The 19,892-nt window shown below is 37.0% G+C and overlaps 1 protein-coding gene across 10 annotated transcripts in view; it reads left to right on the top strand.

The window, feature by feature from the left end:
- The window catches only part of rk (G-protein coupled receptor rickets), a 41,998-nt gene that overhangs the window by 14,721 nt on the left and 7,385 nt on the right, over nt 1-19,892 (top strand). For 2 of the 10 annotated variants that reach the window (XR_013041563.1, XR_013041562.1), the window contains exons 2-13: nt 7,628-7,699; nt 7,845-7,916; nt 8,122-8,190; nt 8,752-8,895; nt 10,376-10,516; nt 11,030-11,095; nt 11,251-11,394; nt 11,477-11,548; nt 12,269-12,561; nt 14,110-14,289; nt 15,427-15,621; nt 15,721-18,567. Coding sequence is in view for 8 of the 10 variants with exons in the window: in XM_012287072.2 (XP_012142462.1) it covers nt 7,628-7,699; nt 7,845-7,916; nt 8,122-8,190; nt 8,752-8,895; nt 10,376-10,516; nt 11,030-11,095; nt 11,251-11,394; nt 11,477-11,548; nt 12,269-12,561; nt 14,110-14,289; nt 15,427-15,621; nt 15,721-17,117 (2,845 nt within the window). In the remaining 2 variants the exon portion in view is untranslated. The other 8 variants (XM_012287072.2, XM_076542059.1, XM_012287074.2 and 5 more) reach the window with 7 other exon arrangements.

The following is a 19,892-nucleotide window of genomic DNA, read 5'->3' as shown; positions in this document are numbered from 1 at the left end:
GAGACTTTGGGACTCTTCTACTTATGGTTTGCGATCAATCTCTGACCGTGTAGTTTTTCTTCGAATGAAGTTTCACGCGATGAAGCGCTGATCCTTTAATTTATAGGATTCGATCAACTCTTGTTTGTGCTTAATTCATTTTCAATTGCAGTACGCAATGTAAACATTTTTCTTTTCATAGTCACTGGAGCTTTTATTAAATGATAACTTAAAAATGTAAGATTATTTATGTTTAACGAAATTTCTATTAATATGTCAGTCTCTATATTCTATGTATGTATGTATCCGCGGATACTGAGATCGCGGATAATTTAAAAATTGCTTTCTTACGTAAGTGAAATTACGAATAATTGAACTATGGCATAATTGAAACTACAATTGAATTCATGGATAACTAAAACCGCGGATAAGTGAAACCGCGGATAAATGGAACCGCGGATAATAGAAACCGAAGAGAATTCAAATGTCAAATCATTGAATTATCTCATACTCAAAACCGCGGATAAGTGAAACCGCGGATAAATGGAACCGCGGATAATAGAAACTAAAGACAATTTAAACGTCATATCACTGAATCATCTCATGCTGAAAACCGGGGATAAGTGAAACCGCGGATAATAGAAACTGAAGACAATTCAAACGTCGAATCACTGAATCATCTCACGCTTAAAACCGCGGATAACTGTAACTGAATATAATAGAAATGTGAAATAGCTGAAGCATCGCATAATTGAAAACCCGTGTAACTGATCCATAGGAAATCGAAGATAATTGGAGTGTCCACTGAATGCACCATCGCATAATTGAAACCGCGTATAATCGAAACCAAAGATGATTAATACGTCAAATAATTAAACCGTCACATAATTGAGATCACGAGTAATTGAATTCGCGGTTAGTCGATACTATAGATAATTAGTACCACGGTAACCGAACACTCTCCTAATTAAATTCAAGAATAATAATCGAAGCCACGAATATCGAAGTCCCGAATAATAAAGCTATAATGCACACGACCAAATTAACACAATTAACCACTTTTTTTCTTCATTTCCATGAACAATCAGTTGCAACAACTTAGCTTAAATGAACCTCAAATTTTTTCCGTCGAACTTCCTGTACATGTGTCACCCATCGTCCTTCAATACGAACTTCCGGTAAGGTCTGCACTTCGGCTAACAATTCCTGACAGTCGATCAACTTTACTCAAGCTATCGTGGATAATCCTGACCCCCTCCGGTCGTGTTTAACCGGTTAAGATGGTATCGATCGATACATAATACATAGGGATCCAGAGAGCAGGGGACGTAAAAGCAAGGAAACGAGCAGAGATCCGTCATTTCGTCGAACGGATCCTGTCCCGAGTAAGACGTTCGTCTAAGAGCGACAGGGTGATCGTTACTCCACCGCTTGTCTTTCTGCATTTCATCGCAATTCCTGCTTTTACTGCCACTTCTTCGTGCTATCTCATTCTGCAAATACGATGATAAAAGTGTACCCGCACTTGTTCCCTTAAAAGCAGACGTTATTAACGGACTGTGGATGTTTATGCAAATACATATTTTTATGAGAAATACGCGACAACGAGACTCACACGTAAATTCCACCTGTCATTTTATGCTTATACAAATTTATAGATAAAATTTATCATTTAATATCTTACGATTTGATAATTATTGTTAAATTATGCTGCAATTTTGGTTGAATTTTTCTGAGTATAATTTCTGATATCCCTAGATCTGGAGAATTCCCAGTTACAAATTTCCCTAAAAGTAAAAAATCCCTAGATCCCAAACAATTCCTAGGTTCAAAAATCTCTAGATCCGGAAAATTCCCCAGAACCAACAAATCCCTAGATCCAGAAAATTCCCAGTACCGAATTTCCCTAGATTCCAGAAAATTCCCTAGATCCAGAAAATTCCCAGTACCGAATTTCCCTAGATTCCAAAAAATTCCCATGTCAGAAAGTCCCTAGATCCAGAAAATTTCCGGTTTATTAGTGCATCGCTAAAATATACGAAAAGTTTGTTTCGTTTTACGAAAGAAATGCTTTTATTTGACATCAAAACGTATGTTACATATAGTAGCAAGTTGTGTCTAAGCAGAGATATAGCGAATAAACAAACTGTCAATGATTAATGGGATACCGAGCAGCAAAGGTGTAAGTTTAGAACCAGGAAGATCACGTACATCGTTCTGTGTCTGGTTTAGCTAACAGTGAAGATTAATGCTGCAGCAAGAATTGGGGCGTTAGTTTAGAAATAAATAAAAAAGGAGCTCAGGTGTACTGTTCGGTATCAGAACTATTTGAGATATGTTACTATAGTGGATCGTGAATTTCGAGTACGGTGATTTAGGATACAAAGTCGAGGAAGGAAGTTCACGTGTACACGGTGTTTACCACCTTGTTTCGTTAACCACATCTCTAGCAAAGTTATATGAAATTTCCTGGAAAGTGCATTCAGGAATATAACTTTGCTTAGAGCTCTTCTTGCTCCTGTTACAAACTTTTGATCGGCAAAAAATCGATCAATCAAGTTGTAAATTGCATGTAGTTGCAGTCTCCATTTCATGCCAGATTATAGCGCCAGGGGAGACAATGAAGCTTTTTGCACGAAAAGCTGTGAAATCTGGAATGAAGATTTTATGGCGTAATGCGAAAATGGTGTTGGAAGTTTTCATATCGATGTTGAAAAAAAGATTCATCGAATGAAATAATCGTATTTCACAGCCGTCGAGAGAAAAGCAACTTTTAAAGTAATAAAAAAAAATGGAGAACGGGAAAGTTTGGAAATAGAGAGCGGTTCCAATCGATTTCATTCTCCCCGTGGCAGGATCCACTGGAACCAGGAAAAATTCGTCTCTTGTTTATGATCCATCATTTTTCACGGGTCTAGTGGGAAACTTTGACTATCGTATAAAAACTTCCGTCTGCGACAACAGTCCACTGGGATCCGAAGCGAATTTCTGTCATCTGTTCGGATTGATTTCGCGCGAAAGATACGAACGACGCGAACAACCACCGTTCTACTTTTTCTGCTTTTTTCTTCACGTTTTTCGACTGTTGCATTAAACTCTCGTTGTGTTTTACCATCTTTTTTCACTGTGAAATAGTAACTCAAATGTAAAGCTTTTACTTCGGTAGGAACTGAAAATCTAGATAAAAGGTGGTGAGTTTTAATCGTCATCGTTGCGTGTCACTTCTAACATTAAATAAAGCAAATTATTGCGTGAACATTGAAACTTGTCCACGCGACGAAGATGGATTAATTGCATAATAAATTCATATTTTATCGAGTTCTCAAATAGAAAACATGGCGTGGTAATTGCGAAAGAGTTGGCTGAGATCTCGATCGTAAAATTTTGATGAGTTTCAAGAAATTTCATCCCTTTATCCGCGGTACGATTCTTCGAAGGAGTCCCATTGTTTCTATGAGGTTTCTGTATACTCTGCACATTTCCACACATTGATCGTGCCGGCTTACGCACGCGCATCCCTTCATTCGTATAAACTTATGAAAGAAAAGATACTTTTTAATGCCACCGTCTCGTGCAGAACCTTTATCAACCCCTATTAGTTCTGTCACTGAAATTCAATTTCATACAGTGGAACAGATTACGATTGTGATCAAACTCAATTTTAACAAATTTTGTTAAATCACTAGATTTTTAGATTTCCCTAAATATCCAAACTATCAAATATTCTCAAATTCCTTACAATTCCCGAATGTCTCAATGTTGTCGAACTTTTGAATTGCAATTATCCTGAAATTCCCTAGATTTATAAATTCCCCTAGATTCCCAAACTATACAAATTTTTTAAATTTCCTAAAATTCTGGAATTGCTGAATGTCCTCAAACCTTTAAATTTAGATATTTGTGAAAATCCCTAGATTTCTAAATTCCCCTAGATCCCCAAAGTATTGAAATTTTTCAAATTTCCCCAAATTCCTGACTTTCCCAACATCTTCGAATATTCCAGTTTCAAACATTTTTGAAAGTTCCCTAGATTTCGAAATTCCCCTAGATCCCCAAAATACCAGAATTTCTCAAATTTCCCCCAATTCCCAACTTCTCCAATATCTTCGGGTTTCAAAAATTGAGTTTCAAAAATTTTCGAAAATTCCCCAGATTTCCAAATTCCCCTAGATTCCCAAAATATTGAAATTTCTCAAATTTCCTAAAATTCCCAACCTTTCCAATATCTTAAAACTCTTGAATTTCAAAAATTTCCAAAAATTCCCAGATTTCTAAATTCCCCTAAATCTGGAACTATGAAATTTTCAAGCTTTATCAACGCCTTTTAGTTTCGTCACTAATATTCAGTTTCATACAGTAGAACGGATTACGGTTATTGGAGACACGAGCGTAGCCAAAAATTCAATATCTCTTTCTTTGGATACGAATCAAGTGAGAGATACTGGAACTTTTTGAATTTTTCATTTCAATTGTCGAGATTGAATATTTTCCAGCTAATAAAATTCATTGCATCCTCCATCTTTCCTGTCGCTCAGTTCGTGCTTTATCTTCGTACGAAAATACCGAAAATGAAAGAACCATAAATATGTCCTGGCTCTGACTGGCAGAATAGAAATCGTCCAGGAGCAGACAAATTGAATGAACGTTATATAAAATGGAGCAAATCTTGTTTGACGTAACAGCCATTTCGTTAACGAAATACGAATATTGTAAAGCTACGGTCGCGTTTCAAATGTTCGCTTTTCATTCATAAAGCGTATAATTGCTCCACGGAGCCAAATTTTAAAGGAACGAAATTCTATGCGTTTGCAGTGGCGAATTTTTCATTCTCGACAAGGGTAGGAATTACTTTGTTCTACGTGGTACAGCTTTTGATATAACCTGGTATTGTACTACGTTCGCTTCGAATAATATCATTATCCCGATATCATTAAAGTTTCGTAGAACATACAGGATTATTTATCCGTCTCCACAATCGATCATACCAATATACCAGAAGTGATCCGCGTGAATCATGACCTACACTTCAGCGTGAACACCTTTAGTCGGTTTTCGTGCAGGTGAACCGATCCGAAAGTGAAAATCACGGCGTCTAGACGCGAATCACTTTCCCAGTTAACCTGGAATCGGTCGTTGCTCACGCAATGTTTTCTAGGACACACTCGGCCTCGAACAGTGCCATTAAAGCAACGATCACCCGGATTATATATACGCACGCAAGTTTTCAGCGAACGATATTTCGTCGTGGTCGAACGCGATAATAAATATCGGTATCCGATACCGGACACCCGAAAAATAATTCGTCGAATAAAGTGGTTCGCGTTACCGCGTTCAATTCGTTCGGAAGTTTTCGCCCTTGATTAGCATAAAGATTCGATAAAACAACGTATTGCCCGATTCTTTATACGTTGTCTAACCTACATCTGCGTAGAGACAACAGGCTAATGTTGTTTCTCGAGCTAGAAATCCTTCCATATTGTTCGTTAAGCGTGGTAATTCGTTTCGTTAATTAGGACATAAATTGTCGAGCTAAGACATTTTGCATCGTTCCGTTCTATTTATGATTCACTTTGGACCACGATTTCCGTTTCGTTACCTCGGATCGGCAAAGATTTATTCGCGTTCTTAACACTAGAGGAACTACACGGGTTATTTCGATCCGGACCTAGTATGCTCTCATTAATACAACATAAAAATCATATTTGTCCCGTTACTCGATCATCTGTTTCTCGAATTCTTTTTCACGAAAGTCATGCATACAATTAAAGAGATTCCAAGACGAGTAATAACGATATAAAAACTATCTCAATTTATCGTAGCAATTAACTGTTTGAAATTGAAATTAAATTTGTAAGAATTCCAGTTAGAAATTGTATGCAAAGTAGGAAGAACGGGAAGAACGATTTCCAGACAATTACGTTCGGTTTATCCTGTTTTCTTAGCGCCGTAGTTTAAGCTGGCAGCATTTTATCGGTACGCTGCATTAGCCTCGGGAAATATCGCGAAGGATACGCGTGAGTTTAACGAAAAGGAAAATCTGGAAGCATCCATAATTTATCGTTTAAAACGTCATTTGTTTTATCTCCGTGTAAAGTGATTTTCCATTTGACGCTATTTCGACTGGTAATGGTATCAATTACATACTGGTTACCCCATAACGTTCGCATAAATTTACCGATATCGAGTATTCGGCTACTTGAACACGACCGATATAGAAACAGTGTTCGAGTGTACTCGTGTACAGATGGTTTATTTCACTATTATTTATATGGTGTACAGGAAATATTTTTTAAAGGTCAAATTCTTCAATTTTTATATTTCCGAATTATTTTTTCATTTAAGAATTTTCTGATTTTCCTCAAAATTATAGAAACTGAATTTTTTGGAAGTCCCTAGATTTTCATATTCCCTCAAATTTTTAAACTTTAAAATTTCAAACTTTGAGTTTTCGAAAATTTCTGGTTTTTCCACTATCCTTTAACTTTCAAATTTACCAAATTTGAGAAAATATAGGGATTTTTAAATTCCCCTAAATTTCCAAATTTTCTTTCAAACTTTTAAGTTTTTGAACATTACCGAATTTGTTAATGTTCTCAAACACTTAACTTTCAAAATTTCTGAAAATTCCTAGATTTCAAAATTCCCCTAGATCTGCAAACTATCAAATTTTCATATATTCTGGAGTTTCTTGAGATTATCGCATCTCCTAATATCTTCAAACTTTGGAATATAAAAATTTTAGAAAATCCCTAGATTTAAAAATTCCCCTAGATCCCAAAACTATTAAAATTTTCAGATATTTTCAAAATTCTTAAGATTGTGGCATGTCCCAGTATCTTCAAACTTAGGAATATCACAATGTTAGAAAATCCCTAGATTTCAATATTCCCCTAGATCTCCAAACCATCAAATTTTGAGATATTCTCAAGTTTTTTGAGGTTGTCGCGTCTCCCAATATCTTCAAACTTTCAAATATCAAAATTTTAAAAATCCCTAGATTTTCAAATTCCCCAAATTTCCAACTTTCAGAGTTCAGAGTTTTCTAAAATTCTCAAACTTCCCAAAATCTTTCAAGTCTCAGATTTGAAAAAATCCTCAGATTTCTAAATTCCCCAAAATCCCCAAACTATAAAATTTCGAAATTTATTCAAGGTTCCTAAAGTCTCCGGCGTTGCCACTATCTCAGCCTGTAAAGTTTTCAATTTGACAATAAACGCGGTAAAAGAGGATCGAAGTGGAAGTAGTCGATCGTAAAGTCGACAAATTGCGGTTAGACGCGGTAAGATGAGTGTGAAGTGCGAAGTGTGAAATTCGGAAGAGCACTAAACAGGGGAAAGAGCAGGTCGAAAACGTTCGACGACGGTTAATGCTTGAAAATATAGAGCGTAGGGACGCTAGCTAATAAATTGTCCACTTTACGACTCCCTACTATTTGCATTCTTTCCTCTTCTCGCTCCCTATTTTCTTTTTCCGACCCTGTTTTTAGAAACGATCAGCCCGATGATGATATTTTCGTTGGTCACGCGTTTGGAAACGATACGAGAATACTTATAGCATTTATATTTGAATAACGGTTCGGAAATTAGAACAATATTATTAGATCGTGGAGTTTATTATAACGTTTCTTTCCCCTTTTGCAATGTTGCAGAGACCTAACGAGCAACAACATAACAGACATTCCAGTCCGTGCCTTCCATCGAATTCCCAATCTTGAGGTGTTGTAAGTACACGAAGCTGTTTTATTAATTCCATCGAATCACGTAAATATCGACAAAAGAAATATTCAAACTCACAATTTTCACTTTCGAAATAATTTTGATGACTTCATCGAAGCACATATTCTTCGTGCTGTTTTCTTTTTGCAGGTTACTTCGACGAAATCGTTTGCACACGATCGCCGACGATGCATTCGCGAACTTAACGAGCCTTCGAGTATTGTGAGTGTTCCGTAAAATCTTGCGCACGAATGAAAACAATGCGAAAGAAAGAAAAAGAATATTAGATTGCTGTTTGCGTTTGCTTGAGTAAACCGGAGGCCAGACAATCCGTTCTGAGCAAAATTAAAAAAGATAAAAAGAGAAGGGATCTCAAGAAATGCTCCGCGATTGTTAAAAAAGTTGTAATTCTCTGTCTGCTTTGTAGGGAGCTCGATGACAATTATTTAACAAAAATTCCGACCGCGATCGTAAAGCTCTCTGGCCTTGAAGACCTGTAAGTGTGCATCGATTAAGTAAAATGTAATTTGACAACTTTTTTTTACATTCTATGAACACCATCTCTCCTCTATCGAGTCGCGTTTCGTTCACTGTAAATAGTTTTATTTTTATTCAATTTATAGTCTGCGTATGTAGAAATCTTTCTGCTATATTTTATTGGAAATTATTCAATTATTTTGCCACGCTACTTCGCGTTTCTTTTAATGAAATTTATCTAACGGGTTGTGATAAAGGATTTGTCAATTTCTTTCACTACGGTTTACAATTTTCACGGTCTACATATTCTCCGAGTTACCTCGTGTCTCGGTTAAATAAAAATCGTTAAAGCGTATGCGAAGTAGCGATGGTCATTCCGTTCGTACGACATTTCCCATGAATGTTCGTTGAACTTTCGTGTACATTTCCGTTCCATAATATCGATGCAACGCAATCAAACGTAATCGTAAAATAGACACCGCCATTATCGTTCTGTTTGTTCCTTTTTTATTTCTCGTACCGAATGCACACGAAGGAAACAAAGAAAGTCGTATTCGTTTATGTTCCCTCGATTTCGTAGGTCCCTCTCGAACAACCGTATTGAAACGTTGGAGGAGCACGTTTTTCAGCGTATCGCTAATCTACGTTCCCTCGATCTACGTGGTAATCCCATCAAGGAAATACACGGGAACACTTTTCAGAATCTACGGAAACTTCGTAAACTGTGAGTAGAAAAGTTCCTTCTTGTTTTCTCCCCTATCCTACTATCGATAACGACGATGTTATTGATATCGATAGTACTGTCTAAATATCTACCTGAAGAAATAAGGGGATATGCGAACATTTAAATATTGGGAACCAGATACATTCGAATTTAGGGATATTTAAATAATCACAATGGAATATTGAGATCTAGGGATATTGGAAGCCAGGAATTTCAGGGATTTTGGGATATCGAGATCTAAGAATTTTCGGAATCTAGGAACTTTCGGGGTCTAGGGATATTGGGATCAAGGAATTTTTTTATCTAGGGAAATTTAAATTTAGGAATTTTTGAAGTCTAGGGATATCGCGAGCTAGGGGTTTGCTAAATCTAGGGATATCGTGATCTAGGGATTTTTTTTAATCTAGGGATATTGGGATTTAGGAATTTTCCGAATCTAGGGATATCAAGATCTAGTAATTTTTCCGAATCTAGAAATATCGGAATCTAGGAACTTTCGAAATCTAGGGATATTGGGATTTAGGGATTTTCCGAATCTAGGGATATCAAGATCTAGTCATTTTTCCGTATCTAGAAATATCGGAATCTAGGAACTTTCGAAATCTAGGGATATTGGGATTTAGGGATTTTCCGAATCTAGAGATATCAAGATCTAGTAATTTTTCCGAATCTAGAAATATCGGAATCTAGGAACTTTCGAAATCTAGGGATATTGGGATTTAGGAATTTTCCGAATCTAGGGATATCAAGATCTAGTAATTTTTCCGAATCTAGAAATATCGGAATCTAGGAACTTTCGAAATCTAGGGATATTGGGATTTAGGGATTTTCCGAATCTGGGGATATCAAGATCTAGTAATTTTTCCGAATCTAGAAATATCGGAATCTAGGAACTTTCGAAATCTAGGGATATTGGGATTTAGGGATTTTCCGAATCTGGGGATATCAAGATCTAGTCATTTTTCCGAATCTAGAAATATCGGAATCTAGGAACTTTCGAAATCTAGGGATATTGGGATTTAGGGATTTTCCGAATCTGGGGATATCAAGATCTAGTAATTTTCCCAATCTAGGGATATCGGGATCTAGGAACTTTATAAATCTAGGGATATAGTGATTTAGGAATTTTCCAAACCTAGGAATATCAAAATCTAGTAATTTTTCAGAATCTAGGGATATCGGGTTCTGCGAATATCCGGAATCTAGGAATATTGAAATATGGAGATATCGAGATCTAGGGATGTTTAGATCTGAGGATATTCATAGAGAGTTAGAGATCAAGATGTCAAAAGAGCTAGAAATATAGGGACATAAATTTAAAGGGTTTGATATAAAAGTTTAGGAATATGAGAATCTAAAAATATAGGAACATTATCCCAATGTCAGGCATCCATAGATGTTGCTTATACAAATGTTGTTGTATAGTACAAACGAGGGTGTCTAAAAGTAACTCGAATAAAAATAACTTTTCGCTTTGCAGGATTTTGTCTAATCTGAAAGAATTACGAATATTTCCGAATTTAAATGGAACACGATCGTTGGAGGTGTTAAGATTAGATCGTGCACAGGTGACGGAGGTTCCGAAAGATTTATGCGAACAATGTCCAAAATTGAAGAGTCTGTAAGTAATCAAACTTTAACTTTCCAGAGAATGTTCTCGTCTATAAATTCTAATAGTTTGAATGTTACGCGAGTTTGAAATTAGAATTTAATATTCACGAAACCATATCTCGTTGTTTAACGATATACATGTTATATACTGTACCCCAGCGAAAATTGCATTGTTTCATATTCATTTAGCAAACGAAATTATAACGTGGCTGTGGAGCGATAAAGTTAAACCAGGGTGTAAATTCATTAGCTTGCATTAAGCTGTCCAATGCACTTTGCACGAAACTTTATCGCGGTAATTAATTTTCTATCGATCCAATTCGATGCACCTTGAATAGCGTTTTAATACATACATTCGTTGTTCAACTGTTTGATGATCCGACAGGATTATCGCACTTTGATGATCAGTCAATTTCATTAAACTCGAGATTCGAAGGTTTACGATGTTATTATATAAACACAGATATTATATTCTTAATAATCAATATTTTACCAAGTATACTTTTCCACTTTTATTTTTCAGTGATATGAAATCCAATTACCTGACGGAGCTGCCGAATTTACGAAATTGTAGCGAATTAAGGGTTCTGTGAGTATACGAACACTTTGAAATAAGTCTTTACAGGTAGAACTAAATTAACTGTTAAGCTCGAAATGAAGTAATATTTTCCAGTGACTTGATTCGAGTCCGCCATTGTTCGAAATGCATACATGCGCTAACGAGTAAAATTTCCTCACTTCTAGGGACCTCGCCACTAACATGATTTCATCGTTGCTGGATGAGCCTTTCAAAGGTCTTAACATGCTGCACGACCTGCTTCTCTCGAATAACAAGTTACAAGTGATCCCAAGCGACGCGTTCACCGGCTTGTCGAGGTTGCAGGTATTGTAAGTGTCGTCGCTTGCAATTAACCGTGATGCGGGTAACTTGTCCCTTTATCGTTTTAAAAAAGAACATTCGATGTTTCAGGGACCTGGAGAGCAATTACATCGAATACATTCATCCTGACGTGTTCAAGGAAACGATACATTTAGAGGACCTGTAAGTCTAGACAAATTACTGTATACCAGTGATCAATCACTGTACACTAATCACTGTGCACTAATAAGAAAAATATATTATAAACTATACAGGATATATTCTTGAAGATAATGTAGCAAAGAAGTTATCGTTAGACACTCATCGTTACACATTTGGATATTAAAGTTTTTTGAAGCCAAGGTCATCTTTTCTTTTTTAAGTGACATCATAGATTTTGCAACTCACAACTGATGTTAAAGGAAATTCAACAAATTATACTGTAACCTTGAAATGACCTTAAGATGACCTTGAGATGACCTTGAACAATCTGCTGAATGTACACTCTGCTAAAAGTGGCACTATTGCAATAAACATATTAGTTTATAATAAAATAACTTTCCATGTTGACGTTTTTGTTAAAATCTAAGTCTACATTGAAGGTCGTCTCAAGGTCCTACTATGACCTTATAAAATGAGTCATAGTCTCAAAGTCATTGAATTTATTTTGAACTTGGTGAAGTCTAAAATGTATGGTGACATTTAAAATAGTGAAGTATAAATTTTGAAAGAATTGTAAATATTTCTGTATATAAATTTTTGAGGCTGACCAACTTTTCTTTAGAATATTTCTTTATAAGATAAGTGGCAACATTTCTTAAGGCGTATCTTGCATAACATATAACATAACATATAATTAAATATAAAAACATAAGATTTGATTAGTAATTTTGTTTGTTCCAGAAATCTCGGGAACAACATATTTCCAGCACTGCCAACGAAGGGGTTGTCAGGACTCTTGCACCTTAAAACGTTCAATAATCCAGCACTAAGGGAATTTCCAGCACCGGAGCGATTTCCACGCGTGCAAACGATGGTATTGTCGTATGCTTATCACTGTTGCTCGTTTCTGTCCATCGAGGTGGAAGAACCAGTGACAAAATCCTCCGTACAAGAGTCTATCTTGTTTCCCACTGACAACGAGTTCGATCCGAGCCTATGGAACTCGAGCATTACTGATATCTGGCCACAACTCAGTAAGTAGTTCAACCAACTTCTGCTGAGGGTAGAAGCTTCTGTGTAGCTCCTGTCGATGCTATTCAAAATCTATTAAAATCAGATTTTAAGTCGTGCATTTGGAAAGTTTAGACATCTATAAAAATTAATTGTTTCATAAGAAGATGTTAGAAAGTTTAAATATTAGATTGTTATATGTTTGAAGCTAAGTCATAGCGTTTGTTGCATCTACAATATTATGTGTAGAATAATGTGCAATATTGTATAAAATTATGAAACAGGCTTGAATGTCTCAACATTGTTTCTGACATTAAAATTTGACAAAATACTAATGCTATGATTAAAGTACTAATATTATTTGCTAAAAATATAATTAATCATTTTCTGTAACTTATGACTGAGCTTGAAATTTAGAAATGTCCTATTAATATTTTGAACAGTATTGATTACAGGTTCCCTCATCATCCCCAGTTGCTTTTAATCATTCTTTCATCGCACTCCACATCTGCTTTCAATAATGGCTAATGTTTTACTAATTTTTTTCAGTAACAAATAACACACGAAAGCTGACACTTCTGTTAACTTTTTTCCAATGGGGCACACGAAATAGTTTCTATAATAATAACTCTTAATTTTTCCTTAATGTAATTCAAACTGTGGTACCAAAAACAGAATTTCATAAAGGACTAAAATTAAGAAATTAATGAATCCCTTATAAAGTTAACTACTTTTAAACTAGTGTTAATTTAATAATTAAGGAAATTGAAATTTTTTTAGAAATCAAGTTTGCAATTCATCCTTGTCAGCTAAGTGTTAATGTACTTTAGAAAATCAAATGTCGATGTTGGCATAAAGATTTATTGTATTTTTTGTTCAACTTCTGCTAAAATTTTGTTCGTGACTAGCCCGACACTTAAATGCTGCAAAGCGGAAAATCATTTCTGTTCATCGAAGTTTTCAAAATTCGCTAAAATCTTGTCCCATATGCGCAATGTTTACACAATTGAAAGATAAAACACTCAACACTCGAGCTTTTTCATCGTTTGCTCTCTGCTCGAACTATCAAATGCGCTCAAAATCAGCTTACATGATCTCCCAGCGATCATCGATGGTGAATCTAAAAATAATCTTGCAGTGAGACTAATAAATAAAATTCTTAATATAAAATGTAGTTTCTTAGCAGTTGAGTACATTTTGAATTAATAACTACAATAGATACATTTTAACTTAAATAAGTTCACAAATTTTCAGATTCAATCTATTTCATAGAGGATGATCTCTGCATCCATAGTTCTCAGATCAAATAATCAAAGAAGAGATAATTATAGAATATTATTTTTGAAACATTTAACACCTTTAAGATTGAAAAAGTAAAATGTACTCAATGTATTTATAATCTATGATTAAAACAACGAATCAAATAAATATACAAATCTCGCTCCAGAGAATACTCTTTTTCTTCTTTTTAGATTCGCCATAGTTAAAGATTCATATCGAATCACAAGTTACCATTCCTTCAATCAAAAATCAAAGACACTTTGCAGCACTGAAGTGATGACATTTTTTAGATAACATGACCGACAAATTTGGCTCGCAAATAAATGAACTTTGGGCTAACTTTGGTTCAGATTTTACGTACCCTGGTAACCTGCCCTCATATGTTGAGGATTATTTTGACGAGCAGAATAGCCGAGTTACGCCGCCAGCTCAGATACTGCCCTCACACGTACAGTGCCTACCTCAACCTGGTATGTTTCAACATCAATCTCTTCGCGGTTTAATATTTTGCGGTCCACTATTCGCATATTTTACCACGTCACAAATGTAGTTCATTCTACTCGTTTGTCGTTCATTATTTTGTATTATATTGCGTGAAAGCAGTTGCAAAAGTTGCTTTGCAGAGGACGTGCAAGAATGTACACTGTCTATGCGATGCGCTGTCAATTTGTTGTAGTTTGGATGCGTTGTGCTGTCGTGCGTTGTAATTTTGGTGCGTTGCGCTTACGATGCGTTGTAATTTCGGTGCGTTGCGCTGTCGACGCGTTGTAATTTCGGTGTGTTGCACTGTCGATGCGTTGCACTGTCGATGCGTTGTAATTTCTGTGCGTTGCGCTGTCGACGCGTTGTAATTTCTGTGCGTTGCGCTGTCGACGCGTTGTAATTTCGGTGCGTTACACTGTCGATGCATTGTAATTTCGGTGCGTTGCGCTGTCGATGCATTGTAATTTCGGTGCGTTGCGCTGTCGCCGCGTTGTAATTTCGGTGCGTTGTAATTTCGATGCGTTGCGCTGATGATGCGTTGTAATTTTGGTGCGTTGCGCTTACGATGCGTTGTAATTTCGGTGCGTTGCACTGTCGACGCGTTGTAATTTCGGTGCGTTGCGCTGTCGATACATTGTAATTTCGGTGCGTTGCGCTGTCGATGCATTGTAATTTCGGTGCGTTGCGCTGTCGCCGCATTGTAATTTCGGTGCGTTGTAATTTCGATGCGTTGCGCTGACGATGCGTTGTAATTTCGGTGCGTTGCACTGTCGATGCGTTGTATTTTCTGTGCGTTGCGCTGTCGGTGCGTTGTATTTTTAATGCGTTGCGCTGTCTCCGTGTTATATTTTCTATTCTTTGCGCTGTACATGCGTTGTACTTATAACCCGCTGCTCTGTCGATAGATTACCCTATACAAACATACTAGCACTGCGTTGCTTCATCAATATGTCTCACTCTTAAATCATTGCACTGATAAAGCATTGCATTAATGCGTAGTATTAACATTACGTAGTAAATGGACCGCAAAATGTTAAACTTGAAAAAAGTGTTCACTATACAAATAAGAAAACGCGCCACCTTAAATAATGCTGAATAATAATAGTTGGTTATAATCGTTTCAGGTCCATTTTTGCCGTGCCAAGATCTCTTCGACTGGTGGACACTACGTTGCGGTGTGTGGGTAGTCTTTTTGCTAGCCATGCTTGGCAATGGAACCGTAGTATTCGTGTTAATATTCTCCAGAAGCAAAATGGACGTACCACGATTTCTAGTTTGCAACCTTGCTGCGGCAGATTTTTTCATGGGCATTTATTTGGGTAAATAGAACACCGATACCGATACTTTATATCTTCAACAAATATCATTCCGGTATCCACTCCGTAGGAATGTCTTTCTAACATATTTGTTAATTGCAGGTTTACTGGCAGTTGTGGACGCATCGACGTTAGGAGAGTTCCGAATGTACGCCATACCCTGGCAAACTTCTGCCGGATGTCAGTTGGCCGGTTTTCTGGGTGTTCTCAGTTCCGAGTTGAGCGTGTACACGCTAGCAGTGATCACATTAGAGCGGAACTACGCTATAACCCACGCGATGCATCTAAACAAAAGACTGTCCCTAAAGCACGCTGGCTACATAATGACGGTGGGTTGGTGTTTCGCCCTGTCGATGGCCAGTTTGCCCCTCCTCGGTATCTCGGATTACCGAAAGTTCGCAATCTGCTTGCCATTCGAGACGACGGGGAACGCGGCTCTGGCATACGTCATCTTCCTGATGCTGATCAACGGAGTGGCGTTTCTGATCCTGATGGGATGCTACTTGAAGATGTACTGCGCGATCAGAGGCTCGCAGGCGTGGAACTCGAACGATTCCCGGATAGCCAAGCGAATGGCACTGCTGGTGTTCACCGACTTTCTGTGTTGGTCTCCCATAGCGTTCTTCTCCTTGACAGCCACCTTCGGATTGCAGCTGGTCTCCCTGGAGCAGGCCAAGGTATTCGCGGTGTTCGTGTTGCCGTTAAATTCTTGCTGCAACCCGTTCCTGTACGCCATCCTGACCAAACAGTTCAAGAAGGACTGCGTGCTAATATGCAAGGCGATCGAGGAGTCCAGAGTGACTCGGGGGATAGGCAGGTGTCGACACAGCTCGAACTTTAGCAATAGGCAAACACCCGTGAACACGAACAGTCTGGTGGATCGATCGTCCCGCGACAACCAGCTGCCCTGCGCCTGTAACTCGAGGCTGCTGGAGACCAGCCAGTGCTCCGGTTACCGACGATGGGGTACCAGGATACTGTGGCCCTGTGCCAAGGATACGAGACCCCGCCACGCTCGTAGCGACCAGTACGCTTACCAAATCGCGGAGATCCAGCAGAAACAACACAAACGAGCCTCGTCCGTATCCTCCAGCGAGAACTTCTCCTCGTCCAGGTCGGACTCCTGGAGACAGACGCATCATTGCGGCATCCCGTTGAGGTTGCTAGACCCGAAAAGGAGAGCTTCGTCCTGGCTGATCACCAGGAAGCCCTCGCAAGACTCGAACCTTAGTTCCTCCAGAAACGACTCGTCGGGGTCCGCTACCACTGCCAGCACCAGCACTTGGAGGACCTCTAGATCCAGCGCGTTTCTGGAGGTAACCGCGAGGAACACGCCTAGACCTGCCAGGGCGAAGCCAAGACTGACCCGTCAGCTGGCTATACAGGAACCTGAACCGCCAGGATCTCCGAGCAGATTGGCTGTCAGGTTACTGGCGACCATACCGTCCGCTGCTGAAACCAGCGACCAACAGGACGATGACAATACGCCGCAGAATTAGAATGGGCGTAATAAGGTACCTCTGGGTTCTAAGAGATTATAGTCAGGTCTGATGGACTGAGGATGTGGGTCTCGGGTGCTCCCGAACGGTTTCAGTATTACAAGTGTACTCTGGGCTAGAGATACATCTGTGTCGAATTTTTTGTACAGAGCGATTGTTAAATGTATTTTTGAGTTCATACTGTGGTCAAAATAGATGTTTTGCTGATTGTGAGAATGAGGTATGGTTGAACTATACCTCATCGTTACACTAGAAAACATACAGGACTTTCATTCAGTAAAAAGTTCTTAACTTTGTGCCATTACAGTCATATTAGAACGAATTATTTTCTCTGGTCTTTTATTACCTACATAAATGTGAATCAACAATTACTCTGTACATCTAAGTGACTTTTATTGCCAAGATAGTCGTGAAGAATGTCGTAGAAAAGGAAAGAGGAGAATCAATGGACGATATAGCGAAATTAGTGTTTCATTCAAGTTGTTTACTGCAGATCTCTTATCTTTCATTGAACCCTCAAACTGAAAGTTAATCTAAGAAGATCGAAATAACTTGTATCCTCTTTGTACAATTATTTATGCAACTGTGTTGGTAGACGTCTACCTTTTATTGACCGTCCGTTTTTTGCGTGCACACGTATCGAGAAGATGCAATTATGGCATACAATAGTCACATTAGATACTGCCAACAAATTTGGAATATTGAACGCGATCATCGAATAGAATAATTTAATCAACGGATACGCGAGGTTTATTTAATGCAAATTCAAAGAGATTGGTCGCAAGACTTGTCAATTGTTTAAGGAGGTGTTTTATCGTAAGAATATTGTAACTTCAATTCTTGTGACAAGGAACTGGACGTCCTATGTATAGTTTTCGATAAGATTAGGAGGATAAAGTATTTATTAATAAATTAAAAGGACACACAGTATCTTTTTTTCTTCTTGGCTCAAACTGTTGTTCGAGGTTTATCGTAGAGATCAACAGGGTCGCTGCTAGAATTTGTGGAGCCCTGGGCAGATGCATCATTGAAAATAGTAGGCTTTAATTATATCGCTACATGTTTTATAAGTATAAATTGTACTATTATAAGTTTGCACATTTTTAAACTTGTGAAATCATAGATTTGAAAATTTGTAAAATCATGGACTTGAAAATTGTAAAATTGTAGATCTGAAAATTTAGAAAATGATTGATGTAAAAATTTATAATTTAAAAATTTTTAACTTGAAACCCTCTAGACACAAGGCCAAGGCCCCACACTAACAGCGGCACTGATGATCACTATTTAAAAAGAAGAAAATCCAACTGTATCTCGATTATTAATAGGTGTGTTTGCGTTGTTATAAGACTGACGGTTTATACAATTTGTCCCATGAATATCTGATACCGATTTCTAGTTGAATTTACCTATATAGTAATAATCCGTAAAGAAGTTTTAAGTAACTCTGGTAAGAAACGAATAATTGTCCGATTTAATTTATTCGTTAATTACTAAACTGATCGTACAGATTCTCACGTAAGTTTCATTACAAAAACAAGGTCTATAAACATTTTAGATGTAAGAATTCAACTTGTGAATGATCGAAAATCGATCTTATCTTATCAATCGAGGATTCAGTATTTTAAAAAGCGTTTCTATATTGCGGGATTTGTGGATCATTTTAAAATCATGTATTCGTTGATTGATCGTGGAACTTTGTGAATGCAATTATAGTTACTTAAAGATTATTATTATATAAAGTCGTTATAGCGTATAAATGTTTATACAAAGTTTTTGATTAATGAAATTAGCGTTCGCTAGTATTGGTTTGTTAGGATAGTTTGTTGTTGAATGTGTTATTAGTTCTTCATGCAATTGTTGATCTGAATGAGACTTCTAGATGTAACTTATACTATTTTACAATTCTCATCAAACATAATTTGATATAAAATGCAAAGAATTGTAAAAGTCTATAATACAGAATGTCTGTGATCAACCAGTGTTTTAAGAATTTAAAAAAAATTTCTTTCGAAGAAGTACTTTACCAACAACACAATATATCAACTTTGTTTGTTTCCATTATTTTTCCAGAACTGAAGGTGATCTTCAATTTTTTGATCTTTTAATTCTAAATGAAAGCGTAGGTCAAAGTTCTTGTGTATGATCACACCTTAACGCAAACATCCTGTATAGATTTCAGTGTTCTGTTATCTCATCGTACAACAACTTGACATAAATCATATTATAAATGTTCAATATATTATATTACAAAGATATACAGATTGAATCATGAGAGTAGAATATTGAAAATGCAGAATACATTTTTGTATCATGAATGTACCTTTTGAAAGGTATTATATCTATTACACAATGAACAACAACAAAAATTGACTTATTAAGAAAAAATTTGCATCTTGAAGTCTCGAGTGTATGAACTGTTTGAGTCTAGGCTACGAAAGTCTGAGTTTTGCTGCATTTTAAAGAGAACATGTGTGTATGTCCGACACGAACTATTTAATAACGTTTTTCTAATAAAACAACGTATTACGACAGATCAGTGTTGCAATTTTTCTACAACAAACATCGCAAAGAAGAAAGGAGAAAGTCAATGGTTTCTTCTTGTTCTGCTGTAGAATTTGTTTATTTTTCAAAAATGTCTTTTATTATTTCTATATTTCTTGCACGTCCCCATAAATTATTTAATACTTATATTATTCGAAATGACAGTTCTCGATGAAGAGAATTGTAATCGTAGTGTAACAAAGGGTCATAAACGACGTAATTCGATGTTGG

Source organism: Megachile rotundata, chromosome 1, assembly GCF_050947335.1.
Source record: "Megachile rotundata isolate GNS110a chromosome 1, iyMegRotu1, whole genome shotgun sequence".
NCBI classification, from domain to species: domain Eukaryota; kingdom Metazoa; phylum Arthropoda; class Insecta; order Hymenoptera; family Megachilidae; genus Megachile; species Megachile rotundata.
The sequence above is the reverse complement of the archived record's forward strand: the minus strand, read 5'-3'. Positions and strand labels throughout refer to the sequence as shown.